Source organism: Nyctereutes procyonoides, unplaced genomic scaffold, assembly GCF_905146905.1.
Source record: "Nyctereutes procyonoides isolate TBG_1078 unplaced genomic scaffold, NYPRO_anot_genome, whole genome shotgun sequence".
Lineage (NCBI taxonomy): Eukaryota > Metazoa > Chordata > Mammalia > Carnivora > Canidae > Nyctereutes > Nyctereutes procyonoides.
Window position 1 is genome coordinate 1,643,793 of NW_026575030.1, and position 18,508 is coordinate 1,662,300.

At 44.4% G+C, this 18,508-nt stretch overlaps 1 protein-coding gene across 7 annotated transcripts in view; it reads right to left on the reverse strand.

Moving 5' to 3' along the window:
- MGAT5 (alpha-1,6-mannosylglycoprotein 6-beta-N-acetylglucosaminyltransferase) overlaps window positions 1-18,508 on the reverse strand; it is a 336,949-nt gene that overhangs the window by 133,246 nt on the left and 185,195 nt on the right. For all 7 annotated transcript variants that reach the window (XM_055315894.1, XM_055315891.1, XM_055315888.1 and 4 more), the window contains 2 exons: window positions 8,754-8,830; window positions 7,736-7,825 (listed from right to left, as the gene is read on the reverse strand). In XM_055315894.1, the coding sequence (XP_055171869.1) occupies window positions 7,736-7,825; window positions 8,754-8,830 (167 nt within the window). The remainder of the gene's footprint in view (window positions 1-7,735; window positions 7,826-8,753; window positions 8,831-18,508) is intronic.

Below are 18,508 nucleotides of genomic sequence, written 5' to 3' on the forward strand. Positions count from 1 at the left end.
ACAGAAGAGAGAGAAAGGACAAGCAGGGGAGCAGCATGCAGAGGGAGAAGCAGGCTGCCTGCCACCAAGGAGTCCAATGTGGGACTTGATCAGGCCCCTACAATCATGTCCTGAGCTGAAGGCAGAGGCTTAAGTGATTGAGCCACTCAGGTGCCCCATCAAGTATGCTTCAATTGATGACTTCATAATGATAAAAACCAAGAAGTATACGAACAAACAACACTGGTCACCAGTGGAAGATACTAGGAAATCAGCACAGAAACAAGGGTTCCTATGTGAGCTGTCTCTCATAGTTACTAGATACAGATGAAGAGTCACTTCTCTTCATAAAAGTATTCCTAGGGGGTGCCCGTCTGGCTCAGTCGGTGGAGCTTATGACTGTGAGTGTAGAGATTACTTAAAAATAAAATCTTAAAAAAAAAAACTATTCCTGACATATTAAGAAAGAACTTCTCTAATCAATGAACCGAAGCACAGATCATCAATAGCTGCTAACATCACAAAAACAGATACTAGGCATTGTGTGCCTCCTGACAGAAGTAGACAATACCATCCATGAAGAAGTCCTGCAAAGAAGTATTATGCCTGGATCTGATCAAGTCTCAGATCTAATTATCAATTTACAAGGAATAAACAATAACACAAGGATATATATATAACATCAGAATTCAGAGTATAACAAACTAAGGCCAATGAAGAAGTTTCTTTAAAAAAATAAAAACAAAACATAAAGGGAAGGAAGAGATGAAAGGGAACCTAACTTTAAGAAAAGACCAAAGAGACACCAACCATTCCAGAATATGGTCCCTACTTGAAACCTAGTTCAGGGGCACTTGGGTGGCTCAGTAGCTAAGCATCTGTCGTTGGCTCAGGTCGTGATCCTGGGGTCCTGGGATTGAGTCCTGCATCAGGCTCCCGGCAAGGAGCAGGCTTCTCTCTCTGCCTATGTCTCTGCCTCTCTCACTGTGTGTCTCTCAAGAATAAATATATTTTTAAAAATCTTTAAAAGAAACTTTGTTCAAATAAACTTTTATTTATAAGACTGCCTGGAAAATGTAAACACTAAACTGGTATTTTATGATATTAAGGGATTATGTCAATTTTAGATATGAAATGGTATTATCAGTACACTGGGAGTAGTTACAGATCTCAAGGAGTCCTAAAGATACATATTGAAACATTCGTGGATCTTAAGACCTTTGGAATTTGCTTCAAAATCATGGGCCAGGAGAGTAAATGAGAAGATACCGGCCTTGAATTGACAATCGTTGAATCTCAGTCATGGGTACATGGGAGTTCATTATACTCTTCTTTTTTGTATGTTTGAAATCTTCCACATTAAAGAAGTGGAAAACGTAAGAACTTTAGAGCTATTTTACTGGTGTACAATAGAAATTATAAGAGACATACTTAAAAGTTGGCAAAACACAAGTTGGAGCAACTGCACAGAAGCCCTGTCTGCCCCATGTGCCTCAAGCAGCCAACAGGTACTGGTATGAGGTTTGGCCAGTCCTGTCATTTGCCCTTCTCATGTTTAAGGTGACAGCCAGAGCAAGACATCTGGGTACCAACAATGTAGTACGTCAAGCTTACAAACAGGAGGGGCCATTGAGAAGATAAACTTGTCTGAGCCAACAGATCAGTTCGGGTCCCGACAGATACTTCTCTGTAGACTTCGGAGTCAGTCTGAAAAATATCCATTTTCTAAGGATGCATTAGAATTCAGGTAATAAGAGCAATGAAAACACATGGATGAAAAAGGTACAAGTAAAGGCTGAATTCAAAAAAGTAAAAAGAAAAGGATCATCAATCTCTGCCACCTCCTTTTCTGCCCAGAAATATTATCTCATGGACAGGAAATTGCCTATCTGAAACGGCTAGACCTTTATAAGGTATGTGTTAGTATTCTCAGGCAATAGTCGAGGGATATTTTTAAAGTATACTCCCCTGACCCATCCCAAAATGTTATGTTTTTTCATTCAGGTTTTCTCCTGCAACTGAAGCAGTCAATTCTTCATCACTACCCCCTCTGACAAATTAGTCTATGCAACACCATTTCCAAGTTATCTCTAGCAGCCAACACAGCCCATAAATCCAAATCATTGTACTGGTTATTAGGATTTCATTTCATGCTCACATTCACAAACATTTAAGCTTTCAACCTTTGCTGTTGGGCATTAATCTTGGCATTAATCAAGGGATTAAGTACGCTGAATTTAAACTCAAGGTTAATAGCATGCTCAGCCAATATTAGTTTTACATATTGCCAAGGGAAAACAGAAAGAGGCAAAGACCTTTATGCCTGTTGTTCCTGAAATATAAGACACAGATTGATGAGGAAGGCATGAAATTGCTTCTTTTGTTCCTTCGTGAGGGAGTCGCACACACACACACACATGCACATAACCACGCACTCATTCATCCAGTCCAAATTGGCCTCTGAAGCAACAGCTTGTATAGATCCTGAGATCTGGCCATTGATCGCTGGGTAATTTGCTTATTTCCAAGCAACTATTCGTGTAACAGCATAGAAGTGTTTAAAAAATCAACAACACATTAAGAAGTCTAGAAGGGTATGATAGTTGCTAGAATAATTGTGTAAAGAGATAAAAATGTGTGGGTGTCAGGTTTATCAGCACCATCTATCAGTGTAATAGCAATAGGGGTAAAGAAATTCATTCTAAATTTCATAAAATCTGTTAGCAGTAAAAGGCTCTGCAGAGGGCTAAGTTAATATACCTGAAACAATGACAGAGTAATTACTTTATAGAGTTCTTGTCTCTATAACGGGAGTAGTTACATGGCTCGCAAAAAAAAGATACAGAAAATAAACTGCCCAATGATCTGGAAATGCAAGGCTGCCTAATGAATCATTCATTCACTCCCACCACCTGGAAAGGCTGCACACCTGGCTTTCATGAGTTCGGGCCCCAGAAGAATCAGTGCTGTTTCTCTTTGTTGGGGGAGGGTATCAAAACTTCAAGTATTAGAAAACTAGCAGTGAGGATCCATTAATGCAAACTAGCTAAATTAGAGCCATATTTCAAACACAATAGCTTTGGAGCACAGAACTGAATGCAAAGTTAAAGGCAATAAATCATCTACTCACCTCAGTTCAGTTTTTCTTTGACATGAAGGGGCAACAGTAATGCAAAGTACAGAAGCACTAAGCACTTAACTTCTCTGAGCCTCTTTGATGGGGCTATTACTCAGAGTTGGGGGTGCATGGGTGGGGCAGTAAATGAGACGGTGTATTTGAGGTGTTTGGCATACAGGTGGGCTCAATAATGTGTCATTCTTCTCTTACTGTCTTCCACCCAACAGGGGCAATGCCTGGACGCATACCATATCCAGTCCCGGGTCTACTGTCAGACATACCGCGAGCATCCTTGGGTATCATACTGCTGGCTGCAATTTCTGGGATTTACCAAGAAAGACGTGTAGACTGCAAGTTGGTTGAGGGCACAAGCAGAAGCTCATAACCCTGAAATTCAGTGGAAGTTGGCACACTGAGACAATGGAGGGAAAGACAAATGAAAGCAGAGTGCCATCCCCTAGGACTGGGCTAAATCTCAATCCCTGGATTCAACTGGTGACTGACCAGAGTTACTTTGTGGCTTTTTGTTTGTTTGCTTGCTTGCTTCTAAGTCCTGAGGTTAAATAAAAAATGGAAACCAGAACTGGCTCTTTGATTAGGATTAAGAAAAGAATAAAAGTGGCCTATCTGTTGATCAAGTTGAACAAATCAGATGAAGATGTCTCTCTTAGATGTTTTCCCAGGGGCAAGAGAAACCTGGCATAGGATACACAGTTAAATCAAGTAACAAAAGGAGGAAGGTTTTTAAGAAAAAGCGAAAGGGGGAAAACAAAACAAAACAAAATAAAATAAAAACCTAGACCAAAAACAGCACTATGAAGACAGAGATGCTCTCCAGGATCTTAAAAAATACTAGCAGAAAATTAATTGGCTTTTAAAAATCGCCTCCGGTAATTTCAAATTAACAATGGCACGGATGCACTGCTGCTCCACAGATCCAGCTCATGGTTCCAATGCAAACAGAAGTGTCAAAAGCAGAGAAAAGAAGTCAAAGAGAGCAGCTGCATCTGTACACCACCAGAAATCAAAAGTAGATTACAGTTAGAACCAGAAATTGCTTCTAATTGTAAAACAAAATCACGGTCCCACATCAAATAACGGTCCTCAAATAGTGACATCAAAAACCATAAAGGTGTCAATTGTGTTTAATGGGTGTCATTTATCCGCCAGGCTCTATTCTAAGAATATAGACTCAGGAATCCGCACAGCAGGATCCTTTAAAAACAAAGTTAAAACTCTTATTTTATAAAGGAAGAACAAGAAGGAAGTGACTTGTCCACAAGTACAGTGTTTAGAAAGCATCACCAACAGTGTGACCTCAGGGATGAGTCTCTGAGGTGGTACTTCCCATCCAAGAGGCCACAGTGGTGACATTTTCATCCAGCTCTTACAGCATACCTATTGAGATGCTGCGATAGAATGCAAATTTTTTTAAAAAATATTTTATTTAGAGAGTAAGCGAGAGAGACAGGGCATGAGTTGGGGGGGGGGGTGGAGGGGTGTGGAGAGAGGGAGAAGGAGAGGAAGCAGATCCCTTGCGGACCAGGGAGCCCAACATAGAGTCCTGGGATCATGACCTTAGCTGAAGGTTGACACTTAACCAGACTGGGCCAACCAGGTGCCCCTAAATGCAATTTTTTTTTAAAGGCCAGAGTTTCAAGCTTATTTTCAGATTTAAACTAAAAAAGAGAGACAGACACCTGGGTGGCTCAGTGGTTGAGCGCCTGCCTTCTGCCCAGAGCATGGTCCTGGAGTCCCGGGATCAAGTCCCACATCGGGCTTCCTGCATGGAAGTGTATCTGCCTCCCTTAGTCTGTGTATCTGCCTCTCTCTCTCTCTCTCTCTCTCTCTCTCTCTCTCTCTCTCTCTCTCTCTCTCTCTTTCTCTGTGTGTGTCTCTCATGAATAAATAAATCTTTTAAAAAAATTTAAAAAATAAACTAAAAAAGAAGTTCCTAATTCTGTCCGCAGGGAAACTGTTCTACCCTGTTCTGGCTCTGCTACCTGCCTCCATCCTTCCTTTTCCATTAGGGCTCGTCATGAGTGCACATCATGGTGCCAAGAAAAGGGGATCTCACCCACTGGTGACTTCCAGTGAATATAACAGATGTTCAGTAAGTGACCACTGAACTGAATTCATTCAGCTGAACAAAAAGAAAAGCCCAAGGAAAAGGCAAAGCAAGCACCATTCCACACCTTGGAAAGAGGAAAAAATAATCACAGGTTCTGAAATGAAATCCCCTGGCTCCAGTGGTAAGAGCGTGTGATCCATCAGACCCTTCCACCGCCACGTCTGTCTCACACTCACAGGGGGCTCCGGGTTCTCATCTCAGCTACATCCTTCCTCCCCTGTGAGTGGGGTTGGGCGGCAGCTTCAAAGGAAGGGAACTAGGTCACAACTAATCGCGGTCCCTTCCCATCTGGATTGTTCTCCCACACCTTCCTGGCTCTGGCTCGGGAGACGGAAAGAAGGCTGGAGTGGAATGTAACTCTCTCCCTGTACCTCAGCGGTACTGCCAACATGCAAACTCTCAAGAAGGCGTGAAATTGGCCCAGCTTGTCAATCAGGGAGCACAGTTGGACTCTGGCTAAATTCTATCAAATGGAAAGGGGAAGGAAACTTTTGAAAATTAAACCGAATGAGGAACCTTTTCCTCAGGGCAGGAAAGGTGCTTCTAATTGACTTCTCACTGGAGAGCAGTAGGTTCACCCGGGGCCCCAGGGCTTACTCTCCTGGAGAAGGAAATCAGAAGGTGGGCCACAGGCCACCCCGGCCAAAAACACACTCACATAAATGCTACAGAATTAATTTGTCAGCAACCTGCTAATAAGGAGCATCACACACCCAACAACCTGTGGTTTGAATTTCCAAGAGATATTTTAACTATCATTAGCTCTGAGGCCTCTCATGATGGCTATGGGGTGGCCATGGTGCAACCATGCTTAAAAAAAAAAAAAAAAAAGTGTAAGTGGCTCTTAAAAAGAAGAGAGACATAAATGTAAAAGAAAGGGACAGACCCCCACAGAATTTGGGGCCGCATGCCCTGTGGCAATACTGGTTTGGTCTCCATCCCCCATCTCTGTCCTATCACCTTCTGACAGAGAGGAGAGGCGCCTGAGTCTCACATGAAAAATTATGGTAAAAGTATGTCATTAGCCTCAAAATGGAGACATTCTCTTTCCTGCAAGGTAGCACCAGGGAGCTGTTATTAACTACTGGTCAAACAGCAACAGCACACCAAAGTGTACGCTCTCTGAAATCAGCCAGCACCCATTTCACAAGCCCATAGGGCTGCTTTTGTCCATAAAGGTAAAGCCAGCTTCTGATTCCCTATTCAGTTCTTCCCCCGTACTTGTCCTAGATAGTCTTAACTCTACCCCATGCCCTCAATTTTCTTCAAGGTGAAACAAAAATCATCAAAGTACATAACAAGCTAATTCCATGTGGCCTATAGAATGTCCTGCTACCCTTAAAAAAAAATCTGCTATTTAAACTTCAGGATAGAAATGAAAATAAAGCTCAGTTAAAAAAGATTTTTTTTTAAAAAAGAGTAAAAGTTAATAACTCAGCTTATAAGCAAATAGGTAACTCAGCCAAGAAACACATGAAAATATGCTTGAAAAAAAAAAGAAAAAGATGCTTGATATCACTGATTATTAAGAAAATACCAAGCAAAACCACAATGAGATAGCATTTTGCACCCATTGGCATGGCTACGAGGACAAAACAGAAAACAAGTGTTGACAAGGATGTGGAGAAACTAGAACCCTTATGCATTGCTGGTAGGAAGGTAAAACGGAGCCATCACTTTGGAGAAGTTTGGTGGTTCCTCAGAAAAATAAAAAAACAATTACCATATGATTCAGCCACTCCACTTCCGGGTGCACCAAAGGAACCGAACGCTCTCAAAGAGTTCTGTGCACATCTATGTTCATAGAGGCATTATTCACAATAGCCACAAGATGGAAGCAACCCAAGCATCCCATCAACAGTGAGTGGATAAGCAAACTGTGGCAGATAATACGATGGAATACTACTGAGCCCTGAAAGGGAAGGGGATTCCGACACATGCTGAAACATGGATGGATCATGCTAACTGAAATAAGGCAGTCACCAAAAGGCAAATACTGTATAAATTATACATATGTAAATAGTGAGAGTAGTCAAAATCAGGGAGAAAAATCAGAATGGTTGTTTTTTCAGGGGCTGGAGGAAGTGGGGGAATGAGGAGTCACAGTTCACTGGGCAGAGTCTCAGGTTTGCAAGATGAAGTGTTCAGGAGTTGGATGCTGGTGAGGGTTGTAGAGCAACACCAATGTCGTGGATTCCCACTCACCTGTGCACTTAATGGTCACGATGGCAAATTTTATGTTACATGTATTTCACTAGATCTTTTTTTTTTTTTTTTTTAATCGGGGGAAGAAAACGTAAATAGCTCCATCCACTTGTTTTTTTTCCCCTCAAGGGAAAAAAGAAAAAAATTGTCCTATTTAGGGCCAGGGGAAAGTAATGAAGAAGGGAGCCACGTATCTGCTACATAGAAACAACACACGCCTCTAAACTCTTCAGATTCCAGGCTTTGTTGCAAGACTGATCAACCACATCTTCCCGCACCCCAAAGCCAAAGAAGTGACTCACCTCACTGAGGTAAATAAAAAAAGAGCACGTGGACCCATCCACTCCGTAGTCTGCGTAGCAGGGATCCGAGCGCCACATGTCCTTCATCCACTGAAATGACAGGAACCCGGTAAGGACATCGATGAGCAGCCCGCAGGGGTACAAAGGCCAAGGAGGGGTGCGTGGCTCAGACTGGGGCCTGGGGTTCAGAGTCAGTTCCCAGATGATCCACAGGGAGACACTGGCTTGAGATGGGCCTTAGTGGAGGTGCTCGGGGTAGAGCAAGGCTGCAAGACTGTAAAGCCCAGGACAAGCAGTGGCCAGGGGACTTTTATGAAGAACGACTGCCTAAGGGGACCCTTGCAGCAAAACCCCTTCTTCCCCACAGAGCTACCATTTCACGAGCTCTGGTACAGGGCCTGGAAGAGAGAACGTGGATGCAGGTGTGCAACCTGCGTCTGGCACGCGTGAATCCCAAACAGGATCCATGTGGATGTTTCCGGGGTTGGGCCTCACCACCCTAATCATATATTGGAACTGAGACTTATCTCGGAAAACTACTGAGCAGGGGAGTGGTCTCCTTAAGGGCAGGCCCTATAGAGTGGATTAAAAAAAAAAAAAAAAAAGAAATGTTAAGAGTGAAAGAGTGTCCAAGTGTCTCTGGTTACTCAGCAGCAAATGCTAATGTGACATTTAAATCACAATCTGGAGACCTCATGGCAGGGGCTGGGGGACTGGGAGAGAGGGAAGCTGGACCCTACATAATGGCAGCCCCTTGTCAACGGCCCTTGAAGAATCACCCGCTGGAGTCTGGGAACGCCAGGGGAAGGCAGCTTCAAAGACACAGCAGGCGCCCAAAGCAGCCTGGGCTCTTTCAGTCTGACCAGTTAGAGCCATTGTTGACTAACCCCATGGAGTTGGCATAAGCAGACACGAGTTGTCATGGCCACAGCCCCAAACTGGCAGGGTAGAGGCACCCCTTAAATGACTTCCTTGCCATCGTATGGCTGGGGAGTGACAGATATTACTTCTGGCTTACCTTGATTTTCCCCTCGCAGTGGGGGTAGCCATCCATAGGAGGCAATACACATTTTTCTTGAGCTCCATTAATGATATCTGTAAAGATGAAAGAGAACAGAGGATACCATCAAGTTTGTGAAACACAAACCTAACATCCTTGCAAGCAAGGGGCAGGGAAAGAAACAGAAAAAGGAAGTCTATGCTGGGAACCAGGCTTGGACCCCTGGAACCCCTCCAGCTGGCCACAGGTCAAGTCAGTCTGCAGTGAGGACCTGACCCAAAGACAGCCCGCCTGCTGGATGGCCAGAGACCTACGATGCCTGTGGCCTAGCTTGGAAGGGTGAGCAACACCAACCAGATTGCTTGCATGGAAATCTGCAACTAGGCAACAGAAACCAGACAAATGAGACCAGGAAATGAAGCCACGGGACTGGGAGGGACCACCGTGCCAGGCTATGCAGACAAATTGAGGTCAGGAGCAGCTTCAGGACATGTACTTGAGCTGAGCAGCCGGGTAAGACAGGCAAACGGAACCGGTGTGCAGAGAAGCAGAAAGCCACCACACATGTCTGCGAGGTGCAGCTTCTTTTGGACCTGGTTCTTAAATTTCTGTGAAGATCTCTTTACTGCTTCAAATATGTCCTTCTAATAGTTAGCTCAAGTGGATTCCTATTCCTTTTGACGACAGAGTCAAAAGTAAAAAGAATGCCATCAAAGCGCTTACTGTTTAGTGGTGGACAACAGAAAAATAAGCAAACCACTGAACACCAGTAAAATAGACACCCACTCCCGTCTCTAGGCTCGAAGCAGACTTCCTGGGTCTAGTGACGTCTGTAAGATGAGAAGATGAAGCAGGAGTACATCAGGCAAAAGGGGCAAGGTAGAAATGGTGTCCAAGGAACCGGGGAGGCTCCAAATGCAGGGACACGCTGAGTGGGATGCAGAGGTGGGAGGTACGGGGGGGGGGGGGTCAGACAGGAGATCACGCAGGCCCCAAACTGGAAAGGCCTCCAGCAAGTGTCCTGATAAAGACTTTTACTCTTTTTAAGATTTTATTTATTTATTCATGACAGACACACACACACACACACACACACACAGAGAGAGAGAGAGAGAGAGAGAGAGAGAGAGAGAGGCAGAGACACATGTGGCAGAGAGGGAGAAGCAGGCTCCATGCAGGGAGCCCGATGTGGGACTCGATCCCAGGTCTCCAGGATCACACCCCAGGCCCAAGGCCGCACCAAACCGCTGGGCCACTGGGGCTGCCCCAAGACTTTTACTCTGCAAGCAAAGTGCACGGCGGAGCACTGAATGCTTTTAAGAAGGGAACAGTTACACTCAGGACTTATGTTTAGGAATGATCATTTCAGCTGGAAACTGGGACAACTTCTAAACCTACATGCTTCTCTTTGGGGACCAACAATATTTTCCAGGCATGCTTGGAAAATGTCACCATTACTTATTGCCAACAGTTTTCTATACAAAGTGCTAATGAGAAATTAGATCCCAAACTACAGCATCATTTGACAGTGGTGTTTAAACGACATTGGTGGCTGCTGGGGTTAAACCAGAAACTGTACCTGTCCATGAAAATTAGTTCTTCTGACAGTCTGAAACAGATTCTTCACCTCTCAGCGTTTTCATGAACATTCTACCCACCACTTGGATAACTAGAGCATAAAATCTATACCCTCCTTATCACGGATTGCAGGCAGTATCATTTAGTAGTTAACATGGAAGATACTTAGCTTGTCAGAGCCTCTGCTTCTCTGTCTGTAAAACAGAAATAAGTGCATCTCTGTTTCATCCAGCTCTTACTCGGCAAGTTAACATTCGTAAAAAGCTTGGTCTGGCACTTCCAACAGCAGGCTCTTAGACCCTAGTAGGTGCTTAAAAAGTTGGTATTTGGGATCCCTGGGTGGCTCAGTGGTTGAGCGTCTGCCTTGGGCCCAGGGCGTGATCCTGGAGTCCCGAGATCGAGTCCCACGTCAGGCTCCTGCATGGAGCCTGCTTCTCCCTCTGCCTATGTCTCTGCCTCTCACTCACTCTCTCTCTCTCTCTCTCTCTGTTCTCTCACAAATAAATAAATCAAACCTTAAAAAAAAACTTGGCATTTGCTATGTAATTCCACACAACTTACACTCAGTATATCTAAGGGAGCAGTATTTTGAAAGCACAGATCTTCTGGAAATGCATTCTCCATGTTTTTGAAATGAATATAGGCTTGACGCAGTGGATCTCCCCAGAGCACCCCTGCCCCTTCTCTCACACTTAAAGGGGACAGTGAACTCCAGAACACACTTACAGATGCTTCACTAAAAAAACAGAGATGTTTTTCAATGACTGCTGAGCCTGTTTTTGTTTCTATTTTTGCGTGGCAACATTTACCAAGCAAATAATCAGCACACAGGTTCCAAGAACATAATTAGGGTCTGAGACAGCTGGGGGTCGGGGTAATCAGGCATTTAAGGGGATGCTTAGGGAGATATGCCCCCATTCCTTCACATACTACAAGCACTATTCTAGTTCCAGACATTCAGAGCCAGAATTTATGGGAATTAGAGACTACAGAGTTGGAGTGTGGTGGTGTGGGGTAAAGAGAAATCAGTGGGTGGTAAAATAAACCAGTAAGTCCATGAAGGCCTGCCATTAAAGCCTGGTTGCTGACAGTGTGGGGCCTTTTCATAAAGACTTTCAAGGAATAACAATGTGTTATGCCAAGGGTTGGCAAACCTTTTCTGCAAAGGACCAGAGAGTAAATATCTGAGGCTTGGCAGGGCACACACACTGTCTCTGCCACAACTATGCCACTCTGGGTTGTAGCAGGAAAGAAACCACATATAAACGAGAATGAATAGACATGGCTGTGTCCTAATAAAACTTTATTTACAAAAACAGACGCCCCCCCCCCCCAATTCTGCTATACTAAGAGAGTCTCTCAAGATGAGGATCATAGTTTCTGCAAAGACCTGCTGAACTGGCTTTTTGGAGGACACCTGCAGGCATTCCTCTGCCCCTACCCTGTGCCCACCTGGTTAACAACCCTCTTAAAAACCCAGTTCAAGATTTACCTCTGGAAGAAATAGGCCTAATCCTTCCTTACCATGCCAAACCAGCATTTAGTTAGGATTTAGTGCTGCCTTCCTGCTCCCATTTCTCCCAGGGCAGTGAGCAATCCCATTCTCTCCTCCACATGGCTCATCTCTGGCTCTGGGATGTGAGGATGTTGCGAGAACATTCCATCTCCCCGCCCCATCGCCAGGCACTCAGTAAGTCCTGGCTCACAGAAAAAATAAGTAAGTCCCGCTCCAACTCCCCTGATGGACTCTCCAGCTCAGAGAGAACTAGACTGAGCACAGAGATCTGGGCTTGACCAGGGTTTTTCCTTCTCTTCCACCTGGCAGTCTGTCAGCTAACCCAACAGGGTTCTCTCTGCAATTCCATTAATTTATGACAAATTTTCTCTCCATTCAGTTGTCACACAGTGAGGAGTAAACAATGATGTCCAGAAGAGGAGTTGAAACACTTAAAGTTCTAGGGTAGGAGGGATCTGTGAAAGAGGGAAATAGGAAGTGCCGGCCTTTCCAGGGCGGGGTGAGCTGTTCCCTGAATCTGACCACCAATAACCTGCTGCCAGTAAACTGAGCACGACTCTCCCAGTTCCGGAGGAGTTTCCGCACATCTCAGAGGGCAGCTCCCCATTTTCTTGCCATCACAATGATGGAAACTCACTAAGTAATATCTTTATTAGTCTGTGTGCATAGATTAATTTGCTACCTGAAGAAGACCCTTCAATCTAAGGTGGGTTAAAAAATAAAAGTTCAGGTCAATAAAGGTTAATGTTACTCCTTTTCAGGGGAGACCTAGCTTGCTGTACATTAAGCTCCTTCAAAAGATGACCAAGTTCTGCTACATATTGTTACTAGAAGCTTCTCCTTGCCATTCATTCACCTGAAGTTCTACCAATATCTTTTTTTTTTTTTTTTGGAATGGTGAAAGTACAAGGGTCGGTGGGTGGGTGGGTGGGTGGGTGGGAGAGATGTTAGCATGAGCAAAGAAGCTCAGCACTTCCTGCTGTTCAGAATTAGTCGGAGAAGGACAAACATTATATGGTCTCATTCATTTGGGGAATATAAAAAATAGTGAAAGGGAATAAAGGGGAAAGGAGAAAAAATGAGTGGGAAATATCAGAAAGGGAGACAGAACATGAAAGACTCCTAGCTCTGGGAAACAAACTAGAGGTGGTGGAAGGGGAGGTGGGCGGAGGGGGTGGGGGTGACTAGATGGCGGGCACTGAGGGGGGCACTTGACGGGATGAGCACTGGGTGTTATTCTGTATGCTGGCAAATTGAACACCAATAAAAAATAAATTTATTAAAAAAAAAAGAATTTAGTTTCATCTCCCACCCTCCCGAACCAGCCCAAGTTGTGTCTTTCACCAAAAACTTCATCTCTGCACTGATTCTACGGCATTGTCAGTCAGGTATAACACAGAGGGCAGACACCTGGGTAAGAACATTCTGTTGTTTTATGGACCAGTCACCTGGACCCACAAAGTCAGCAGGGGCTCGAATACTGGTTTTAACCTAAGAGAACACTTTTCTTATGATCAAAGATACTTATGACTAGAAAGAACACACGTGCAGGAGGAACAGAAGCGACAAGAGAGCTCATGAGCACACACAACGCGGGCGTGGAGTCAGGTTCTGTCTCCAGTATGGAGTCAGGTTCTCCCCAAGGGGCCAGTCCCCCATATATGCACACATGTTGCATGCAACGGGCATGCTGTTGCACACATGCAGCAGCGGAACATGCTGAGAAAGACAGTGGTGTTTTCAATAAATATTTGGAAGAGACAGAGGCAAACGGATATGGAACTAGACACCCAGAGGATTTTTACTTATGCTTCCCCCACCTCTGAGGAAGGAAGGACAGAGCAGGGAGGACAGAAGCCAGTGGTACAGACGGGCTCAGAGACCATGAGAACAGAAAGGTGGAGCGGGAAACGAAGGTGGGTGATAACTTCTCCTGAAATATTACCTGCCTTTCTAAGGGGCAGACACATATGATCACGTTTCATATTAACCACACTCTCCTGCAAAGGAAGGCAGTTAACTCATCTTACAGCTTAGAAAGGAGAAATTCCAAAGTCCTCAGCATCTACCTCCCTACTCAGCCCACAGTCACCAAGAATGTGCTGCCTGCCATGTGCTGAAATGTCAAGGCTGTATCCCTGCAACAAGACACAGTCTGTGCCCTCATGGAGCTCATCCCGGCGTGGGAGGAGAAGGGATCTCACACAGCAGAGCTAGACACACATTAGTGGAGCCCCCCGGGAGGCAGGACGGCCTACTCCATGCTGTGGCCCAGCACCCAACATGGCACCTGCCACATTGCCAGCTCCAGAGTATTCTTTTAAGCAAATGAATGAACAAATATTACAAAGGGGTGAAAACCTCAAGTTCCAGGGGAAGGAAGGGGGGAGAAAGTAGTACAGAAGACTTGGGGTAGGAGATCCTCATTCAGTATCACTGCACCAGGATTCAAAGTTCTGGATTACACATCAACAGAGCTGCAGGGGATTTGCATCTGACACCAGGAAAAATGGCAGGAAGGGGTGGCAGGGAAAGAAGGTCCTTTCTGATGCAGGGAGGGCACGTGGCCTATCCGCATATGAGTTACTGGTGTTCACACCTTACTGGCATTTAAAAGGACAGGCTGGCTGTGGTTTTGTGATATAGGATCTGAAAGTGTCCTAGGTGAAGTGTCTTGATGTATTTTAAGTCAAATACAAGATCCACTGGGTACCATACAGAGATATCTTTATGTTTGAGCCACCCACTTCAACATACCTACATGGAGAGGCTGTCCTGTGTGTTTTTTAAAACATCATCAACTGTTAACTGCAGCCTCAGGAAACACCCACCTATACTAACGGATTTAAAGTTAATGATAACTATTCCTTCCTGTTGAACAAAAGAGATCTAGAAATTTAAAAGGGAGGGTAGGCTGTAGCCAGGTGCCATCCTTAATCCCTACTGTACCAATGCTTCTAGGTAGCACTGCCTGTAAGAAACCTGAGTCCCTGGATCCTGGGCAATGAGAATGGAGGTGGAGGGGAGAGCAGGAGAGAGAGAGAGATGAAGAGGTGTTCATATGGCTCCACACAGAAGATCGTTATTTCAAAGTGAAAGCTGACCCTAGCAAGGAGCTTCCTCTGTCAAGGCTCACTTTTCCGTGGATGAATTATAGCAAAGAGGACTAGTGTTGGAAATGGCCCTTCTTTTCAAGCATGGAACACACTTGTAGAACATTACTGTTCATGCTGTACCTAAAACTGAACATGCATCTGACAGGTAAAGGGTGACTCCCTCATAGTGACTTTACAGGGAGGGAGAGAGAAAAGAAAGAAAGAAAAAAAGAAAAATAGTAAGTAGGTTTAAAAAAAAATATTTCAGAAACCTCAACATGACCACCTGCCCACTCCAGGAAGGTTTAGGGGACAGAATAAGGTCAGTCTCCTGGTCCAGTTCCTTTGCCAGCAGCTTAGATGACTATCGTCATGAACAAGGAGGATTCAATTCCACCCGAAGGCACCCCACCCGTATTTCCTCTCAAAAGATAAAGGGTCTCCAGTGATTGCATTTTGTGTGCAGGACAAGGGGGCATTTCTCTCAGAACACCTGATAAGAGCAAGAAGGCCCCGTTGTCAGATGGCCCCTGCAGAGCACCCACGTGTACGCGCCGCTGGTCCAGCTGTTCTGCGCCAGCTGGGAACCAACTCCATCTCTGCACTCGGCCTGGACACTGGATGCTGGAGACGAAGCTTCTGCCAGCACTTCCATCAGCTGGCCTGGCTTCAGGAGTTAATAGCAATAAATCGGACAGAAATCAGCCATGGTGAAATATAATCTCCCATTAAAAATGACCTCACCAGTCATTCTCAGCTTGGCAAATATTCATTTAGGGCCATTTTACATTTGCATTATAAAAAACAGTGATTTAATTTCTATAACTGTGTTGTTTCAGTCCCAGGGTTCAGAGGAACAGGAAGCTCTCTGCCCACCAAAAGGAGCGGGGACCAACGATGGGTAACAAGTTCAACTCCCTCACAGATCCCCGGGGACAGATACTGGGCACCTTGAAAAGAATTGTTTGTATTTTGTTTTTTAACCTAGGAAGCTAGGAATAAAATCACTGTATGAAAAATGTTTAAGGTTGCAAGGGATTTGTGAAGCCCGTTAGCAGGGTTGACTTCTTCTGATTCATAAAATCAAGGTTTACAGAAATGAAATGCTCTATTCATTCACTGGTGAAAATGAAAATTCATTAAGTATCTCCCATACACAAGGCATTCTGCACGTTCAACCCAGGCCTCTGTCTTCTAGTCAAGATGATTTCCACCATACTCCTTATAGGTATTAAAATGCACACCATTGGGGTGCTGTGGGTAGCTCAGCTGGTTGTGCATCCAACTCATCCAACTTTTGGCTCATGTTGTGATCGCAGGGGACATGGGAACAAGCCCCACAATAGGCTTTGCACTCAACAGGGAGTCTGCTTACCCTTCTTCTTCTGCTCCTCCCCCTGCTCTCTCTCTCTCTTACATACATACATACATCAAATCTTAAAAAAAAAAAAAAAAACCCACACTACTACCATCACCACCACCTTCAAGTTCTGCATGGGGAATCTCAAGAGTCCATTCTGAAGAATGAAATGACAAATTCTCACTCCCCTCTACACCTCCAAGAACTCTGTGGACTTGCTAATAAGTACCCGGAGCTACAATATTACCTATGTACAAATACTCTGGACATACCAGAAGTCAATGAAAAAATCGTATTCAAAGTACAGTTTCTCCATGTACTTTTCAAGAATGGAACCAATATGTAAAAAGAATGAAGTTGTAAGGACTAAGAAAACACAGTATCACACAAATAACCCTAGATTATTTATGCTTCCCTTTGTCATGCCCTCTCTCTCTCTCTCTTTTTTTTTTTTTTTAGCAAGATTATCTGCCAAATAAAGCTTTTAAGTCAGCATTAATAAGGTTTTCTCTGTTCTTGGTGAACCAGAATTAAAAAGGGAACCTAGCCTTAAGATTTTCAGTATGAGGGGTGCCTGGATGGCTCAGTCAGTTAAGCATCTGCCTTCTGCTCAGGTCATGATCTCAGGGTCCTGGGATAGAGCTCCTGTGGGGTTCCCTGTTCCGTGGGGAGCCTGCTTCTCTCTCTCCCTCTGCTGTTCCTCCTGCTTATGCTCTCTCTCTCAAATAAATAAATAAATAAATAAATAAATAAATAAATAAATTTTTAAAAGATTTTCGGTATGAGAGGCAGAGTCTATAAGAATATCACACACACAGACACACACACACAGATACACACACACAACCTACATTCTGATAACCCCCCAGGAATTCCTATAGATAAAAACACGTCAGATTCCTAGGAATGTTCAGGGAAAAGAAGGTGGTTATCACACACCTAGGAGCACATATGCACAGTAGGCAGAAAACCTGCCACTCACTAGAAAAAGAAAGCTTACCATCAGTAGCCATCAGGGAAACGCAAATCAAAACCACAGTGAGATACCACATCAATATCACCTCCAGGGAAAGAGCCATCATCAAAAGTTCAGATAGAAACAAGTGTTGGCAAGGATGTGCAGACATCAGAATCCTCAAACACTAGCAAGTGGGCATTGAAAATGGTGTGGCTACTTTGGGAAACGGTCTAGAAGTTCCTTAGAAAGTTAAAAATACCGTCTGACCCAGCAATCCTGCTCCCAGGTATACAACCCAGAGAAATGAAAAGGATCCACACAAATTATATACAAATTTTCACAGTCACATGATTCACAAGAGCCCAGAGTGGGGGCAAAACCCAAACGTTCATCAACTAATCAATGGATAGATGAAATGTGTCATATCCATGTGACTGAATATTACTCAGCCACAAAAAAGGAATGACATATTGATTCATGCTACAACATGGATGAACCTTAGAAACATTAAACTAAGTGAAAGAAAGCAGTTGCCAAAGATGGCATACTATATAGTTTCATATATATGAAACATTGAGAAGAGGCAGATCTGGAGAGAGAAGGAGATGAGAAGTAGATGAGCGGTGGCCTGGGGCCGGGGGAAGGAGAGGTTGGGAGCAGGGGGATGAAAATTAACAGGATCTCTTTCTGAGGTGATAAAAATGTTCTAAAATTGACTGTGGGGATGTGGTTGCACAAGCCCGTAAATATATTCAAAGCCACTGAACTGTGCACTTTAAAAGGGTGAACTGTATGACATGTGGATTATTTCTCAATAAAGCTGTTCCAAAAAACCACACAGACAAAAATAAAGCCTGCTGCTGGTTCATTCAACAAAATCCTGCACATACACGAACGTCTGTAATGCTTTTAGTTCCTCCCTCAGCAGTACACAGAGGGCCACAAAGCCATCTTTACCTTGTGGGAGTGTAGAACGTTAACTAAAGCTTGCACACTTGCACGCCAGGAAGGGTAGTTAACACGCGGTGCAACACAGAGTAAGTTCCAGCAACACAGCCCATGGATGTGCAGGCAAAGAGAGTGGTACTTCTCAGCCCATCTGCCAGGACCTCTCAGCTCTTGTCGCCCTTCACACCACTGTGACAATCTGGAGCGGAACACGTGGCCACCCTGTTGGGGCCTCTCGTGCCATCCAGTGGGACTACTATGCTCAGGCCAAGGAGATGAGAGAGGAAATGACAGGCAGGCTCCAACTTCAGGACAATC